This window comes from Nelusetta ayraudi, unplaced genomic scaffold (assembly GCF_046127955.1).
Source record: "Nelusetta ayraudi isolate G7.1 ecotype Tasmania unplaced genomic scaffold, CSIRO-AGI_Nayr_v1 ptg000031l, whole genome shotgun sequence".
In the NCBI taxonomy this organism is placed as follows: Eukaryota; Metazoa; Chordata; class Actinopteri; order Tetraodontiformes; family Monacanthidae; genus Nelusetta; species Nelusetta ayraudi.
This window is the reverse complement of record NW_027466081.1, coordinates 1,650,342-1,656,341: the sequence shown is the minus strand read 5'-3', so window position 1 is coordinate 1,656,341 and position 6,000 is coordinate 1,650,342. Positions and strand designations below refer to the sequence as shown.

Sequence of the window (6,000 nt, the reverse complement as noted above, 5' to 3'; positions counted from 1 at the left end):
ATTTCTTTTGTCCCTACCAGTAATCTTTGGACACTATAATTCTACTTTGGGGATGTTAATTTCTTCACCGAGTTTGAGATGAGTCCGCCACTAGAAGGCGAAACCACCTTTCAGTCTTACCTCTAGTTTCTCTATTCCTGTTTCTCAGGTGGCTTGTACCACTCAGTGGCTTAGATGGATCTGACACATTCGTTCAGCTATTTTAATTGCAGTGGGTGTGGCTAGCAGTATGGTCCATCCCACTGAGGATTGGTCCAATTCTTCCATTTCATGATCTTTATTGAGGTCACGTGACCTGGTTTCAGTTGTTTTTCCTGGATGGGTTGGTCTTCAGTGGGTTCTAGAACAGAGTTAGTGGAGGAAACTTAGCATAATTAATATATATTCAGCTATGAATGATGCTGATTTTACCCCGCTTTAGAATATAAAAATGACTGCCATAAATTAGTTCAAATGCAATCAAATAAGATGGAGTTAGTGTTATTATCATGTTTGTCAAAACAATTGGTGGGCAATAGATCCAATTCTTCCCTGTCTCTGCCATTGTCTTTCTTAATTTAGATTTTATGTGATTATACTTTTCCACCATTCCCCCGGAATGTGGATGGTAGACACAATGTCCCCTTCAGGTAGATTTTGAGGTGTTCCATTATCCCTGAACATCATTTGTGGAATGCCAAATAGTGGAACTAGTTCTCTCACAAGTGCTTGCAGTGCCGGGAAGGCAGGGTACTGCGTTATCAACAGACTATACTCTTTTCCTTCCCATCTGATCAGCTCAATGAAGTCCATGCAAAGTGTCTGAAATGGTTTGTTGGGTTTTAGGAACTATCCTAATTTCAGTCTCACATTCCTAGAGGAGTTGCTAACAGGCAGATCGATCAATCTTTATACATTTTTGTAAAGTGTTAAATCACAGCCAAAGGCATCTCAAGATTGAAGTCCTTAGAGTGGCAAGAATGTTATTATTATTATTATTATTATTATTATTATTATTATTATTATTATTATTATTATAATTTGTAGTAGTAGTAGTAGTAGTTGTTGTAGTAGTAGTGGTGGTAGTAGTATTTTCAGGAGTACTGAAAGTAAAATCTGCAGCTAGATCCATGGAGCCATGGTAGATGATCTGTCACACATAAGCACAGTAGGAGCCATCTTGCCGAGCTCAAGTGCTCCTTAACCTTAGTTAGTAGACACACAATATTTAAACTCAGGGTAGTGTAGCAGCCCCTCATATCTAAAAGCCCAAAGATTAAACGTAAGGTCAAGAATAATACAGTTTAGACAGTGATACTTCAAAGATCTTTAATAACCATTGCCCTAAGAGATTCAAATGTTTTTACATATCCATGATGCGCCTCATGCTCATGAACCTAGTGCCGGTCATGCCCTGGTCCCTGAAGCTCCTGTACTCTCCAGGCCTCAGGTACATCATCTTGCCTCTGTAGTGGGGCTGCTCGTACATCAGCCAGTGACCGTCAACCACCTGGCAGGACTGGCAGTCGGACATGCGGAAGCGCTCGGTGATGTTGTCGCAGTCTTCCTTCAGCTCATTCATCTGGCCGCTGAAGTTCTCCCTCTCGTAGATCTTGATCTTGAACTGGCCACGGTGCTACAGTTCAGGGCAAGAAACATTTTAAAGATCAGTAAGTTTCATCGAGAGTGGTATAACCATAAAATAAATAGCACAATCCATGTAAAACGCCTACCATTGGGATCATGCGGCAAGATCTGATACAGTCCCTCATTCCCATCATGCTCATGGAATCAGCATATTCGCCTCTCCTCATCAGATACTGGTTTCCAATGTAGTTGGGACGGTCATAGACCATGAAACAGCCGCTCTCCACCCTGCAGGAGTGACACCGGCTCAGGTAGGAGGTCATGTCGGAACAGTCGCTCATGCACTCATAGGAGCGACCCTGGAAGTTCCTGTCCTCGTAGAAGATGATCTGAAAATGGATAAAAAAAATATTTTTTTTTTAAAAAAGGCACAGGAGCTCAACATTAAAATGTTTTTTGTATGAATCAAAATTATCATTTAGATTTTGCTTTGCATTTGCTTTCAGTTCTTACCTTGCCCATGGTCATTGTTGCTGTGAGATGATGCTACACCGATGGTGGGTCTGTTTTAGCTGTTACTTTTATACCTGACCAACCTAAAGGATCTGTGGCTTCCATTGTCTAAATACCCTGACCCAGCAACATGGTATAGAGGCCTATAGAGTGCTGAGGGGTATTTGTCACGTTTCTATGCGACTGGATCCCCTAGAAGACTTTAGAATAGATCCATTCATGGGCAAGTCGTAACAATAAGCACTTTCACATGTACAATAAAGGGGCAGCAAACGCACACCTCTGAAAACATCCCTTTGACCACTGATTTGTAAGGAAACATTTTCTCTCTCAGTCTGATCTACTAGTTAATGCACTTAAGCCAGGATCATGTTACCTGGAAAGAAAAATCCTATATATAACATTGAAGTTTATGTTAATTAAAGAAATGTTAAACCAACACTAGTTGTTCATTTCTCTATAAATGAAATTGGCAAGATATCCATGTACACACTTTAGTAGGCATATTGAATAATAAAACCCAGAGTCTTGAAAACTGTCAATCCATCTTTATTGAACTTTTACATGCTTAGATACACAAAAGTGACAAAATCAGGTTCACAAAAATGAGCAAAGAAGGGCTGGTATTGAAAGTTTGAGGGAATAGCAACCTTAATAACATACCTTTAAAGCATAGCTTTAACTTTAAGACCAGCGAGAGGCTATCACACAAGTAAGTCATGCTTTTTTTTTTTAATACCTAAATGACTTTCTCATGTATAAAGTATTAGTTAACGTTTATTTCCTTTCTTTCACAGGGTTTCAATGTCCTGCATTGTCTGAAGATGTGTTTTGTAATTCAAGTGAAAGCAACAACATACCTGGTTGTGAGTAGTAAGATGGAAGGGGAATAATGTTGCTTATTTGCAGTTCATTTTCACAAGTTCACAACTTTATTAACTAAACTTGTGGAATTATAAGGAGCCACAGAGGTGTTAACTATGCGATTATGAAATGCTTTTAATTTGTAATGTTTCAGTCTAAGATTCTGACTAACTTAATAATTGTTTAATAGTGACTGCGTGAGTGTGCGCATGTGCGCGCGTGTGTGTGTTAGGTAATGAACAGTTCTTGGGTGGAAAAAAATTAAACTGTTCAGTTACGTTTACTCAGTTGTCTTGTCTCAGAGTGTGTGTGTGTCTACTTTTCATCATACACATGCGTATTTTCCACATATTAGAGGTGGCGCTCACTGGCCACATGTTCTTTCTTACGTTTGATTTGCAATAAGAAGAGTTAGCCTTCGCCCTGATTTGAATGTCCTCTTCATCCATATTACTCCGCTGCTCAAATGCATATTTCAGTCCTCTCTGTCTAGTTGCCTCTCATGTTCCTGAACCATTCAACAATGTTGTTGAAATATACACGTTGACATGATGGCGTGAACAAAGTGAAAGTGAAAGCTTGCCAGGCATAGCAACAGTATGGGATTTGGGACTTGGCAAGGGACGAATTGGACAAATGCAGGTTAAATACTTCAGTGAGTTTAGTGTTTATGTGCAATATGCACAAAGGTTCCACTGCATCTTCCATGTCATTCAGACATGCATTCAAACATACATGACTACAAGACATGTTTGTTTGTTTTTTTAACTGTAAATGGTGAATCATTGGGAAATACGTTTGAGTTGAAATACGGTATTTCTGTGAACCTTTCCATAATGTGAGCGTAATTGTAATATGAGTGTAATTTGACACTAGGTGGGTGAATTAGATAACTCCATTTGCTCCATTTGGAACAGAGGTAAGTGCATCATCAGTAAAATCTCCCATTATGTCTTTACCTTCTCATTATTCCTTTATGGTAGCGAATTGTAATTGCACTATTCACATTTTCATTATATTTTATCAAATAAGTATGTGTTTATGCACATTTGTTTTTTTATAATTACCCATCCAATAAGTCACCCTCAAATTGTCAAATTTGAGAGTTAATTTTACAATACAGAAAAAAAAAATAGTTGAAATAGAAGATTGAACACATGACACCAGAATTTTCAAAGTTGAATTATTTATTTATTTTATTTAGTTGATATTTATTCATTTATTCATTCATTCAGACAGTCATCCATTTCTTGATCAATGTTTTTATTTATTAACAGATATCCATGATGCGCCTCATGCTCATGAACCTGGTGCTGCTCATGCCCTGCTCCCTGAAGCTCCTGTACTCTCCGGGCCTCAGGTACATCATCTTGCCTCTGAAGTTGGGCTGCTCGTACATCAGCCACTGGCCGTCCATCACCTGGCAGGACTGGCACTCGGTCATGCGGTAGCGCTCCTGGATGTTTTCGCAGTCGTCCATCAGCTCATTCATCTGGCCGCTGAAGTTCTCCCTCTCGAAGATCCTCATCCTGAACTGGCCACGGTGCTGTATTGAGTTGGAGAAATACAGAAGTGAACTCTTTGTTTCATTTGTGACTCACCACAACAACAACAAAAATGTAGAACGTGTACGAGACCTACCATGGGAATGATGCGGCAGGACCTGATACCACTGCTCATTCCCATCATGCTCATGGAGTCGGCGTACTCGCCCTTCCTCATGAAAAACTGGTTCCCCATGAAATTTGGACGGTCGTACACCACGAAACAGCCGCTCTCCACCCTGCAGGACTGGCACCTGCTCAGGTAGGAGGACATGTCGGAGCAGTCGCTCATGCACTCATAGGAGCGACCCTGGAAGTTCCTCTCCTCGTAGAAGATGATCTGTGAAAGATATTGAATTAAGCCAAAAGTAATACTTGTATTTCCATTTGAAATATGTGTTGACTGCTGCCTCTTTGTTGTGTAGTACCTTGCCCATGTTGACTGCAGTGTTATTCCAGATCTACCAGAGAACTGTTTGAACTGATGCCCTATGTGTGTGGACAAGGAACATTTATACCTGTTTCCCAGACAAAGACTGTGAACCACGCTATTGTTTTAACTCCTGACACAGCAATGCAATATAATAGCCTATAGAATTTGAGGCGCTTATTCATATGCTAACAGTGAAACCCATGGACAGATTTTTTTTTGAATACTCTTTTAAATGGAAAAGTTAAATTACACATGAGCACATTGTGTTGTAACTCCTGAATTTTTTGTAGGGCTGACACAAAAGTCATTTTTCCAGCATTGCCTAATCTCTCTTTCTTCTGAGGCAAATGTATCTGGCAACTTCTTTTATTTCTAGCATGACACTTAGATTTATTTTTCTTGTCAAAACTCAGTAGACATAATATACAGAAAAGAGGGCAATGAAATCACAATTTAAAATCATGACTAACAATTCCCAAAAGAATAATACAAATGTTGAGCGGGTGTAAATACCAGAAAATTGATGATTTATAGATTCAATTGATTATATATTTTATCTAAAAGTAACTGGTAAATTTCATTATACTCTTTAATAACTGACAAGGCTCTGTCGGGCCTTTGTTGTAGGGGCCTGGTTGCGTAACTTTGTGTGCAGGTTTGTTGTCAGGGATTCGGAATCTACTGGGTTTTTCCAGCAGACCGCTCTACCCCTTTCCTCCTCCAGGGTGTATTTTGGCCTGTGAATTTTGGTCCTTTCTTCAACAGTCAACCCTCCCGCTAGCAAGCCGCCTAGCGGTTCACTAGCTGGAAAATTGTGTTAGTCTGAAGCTTTGATCATACTTTTATTCTGAAAATGTGAATATTTGCTTTGAACGTTGTGGCATAATGTTTACACCTTTTGGTCCGATGCACTGGAAATCTACGACCACCACAGTCTTTAGAAATGAAAAGAATTCATAGATTAGTTTTGTTTCAGTTCAGTTAAGTTTAGTTTATTCAGTCATAATTGTATGTTTACAAACAAACAGATAACAACGGATACAGCGACAACAAAATTATATTGACTGAAGAGGTGTAAGC

The 6,000-nt window shown here is 39.4% G+C and overlaps 2 protein-coding genes across 2 annotated transcripts; both read right to left on the bottom strand.

Moving 5' to 3' along the window:
* Positions 1–1,293: 1,293 nt before the first annotated feature.
* LOC142891345 (gamma-crystallin M3-like) lies at positions 1,294–2,187 on the bottom strand. Its single transcript, XM_076030805.1, has 3 exons — positions 2,080–2,187; positions 1,713–1,955; positions 1,294–1,615 (listed from the first exon to the last, which is right to left on the bottom strand). The coding sequence occupies exons 1-3, from the start codon at positions 2,092–2,094 to the stop codon at positions 1,343–1,345; spliced, it is 531 nt and encodes a 176-aa protein (XP_075886920.1). The 5' UTR covers positions 2,095–2,187; the 3' UTR covers positions 1,294–1,342.
* Positions 2,188–4,193: 2,006 nt separating this feature from the next.
* Positions 4,194–4,969, bottom strand: LOC142891346 (gamma-crystallin M3-like). Its single transcript, XM_076030806.1, has 3 exons — positions 4,916–4,969; positions 4,585–4,827; positions 4,194–4,489 (listed from the first exon to the last, which is right to left on the bottom strand). The coding sequence occupies exons 1-3, from the start codon at positions 4,922–4,924 to the stop codon at positions 4,214–4,216; spliced, it is 528 nt and encodes a 175-aa protein (XP_075886921.1). The 5' UTR covers positions 4,925–4,969; the 3' UTR covers positions 4,194–4,213.
* Positions 4,970–6,000: the final 1,031 nt, after the last annotated feature.

What these genes read in the sequence shown, in the direction of transcription:
- LOC142891345 (XM_076030805.1), bottom strand. An exon ending in CTTGCCGCATGATCCCAATG is followed by an intron (nt 1,616 to 1,712) that starts GTAGGCGTTTTA and finishes CCTGAACTGTAG; the next exon opens with CACCGTGGCCAGTTCAAGAT.
- LOC142891346 (XM_076030806.1), bottom strand. An exon ending in CCTGCCGCATCATTCCCATG is followed by an intron (nt 4,490 to 4,584) that starts GTAGGTCTCGTA and finishes AACTCAATACAG; the next exon opens with CACCGTGGCCAGTTCAGGAT.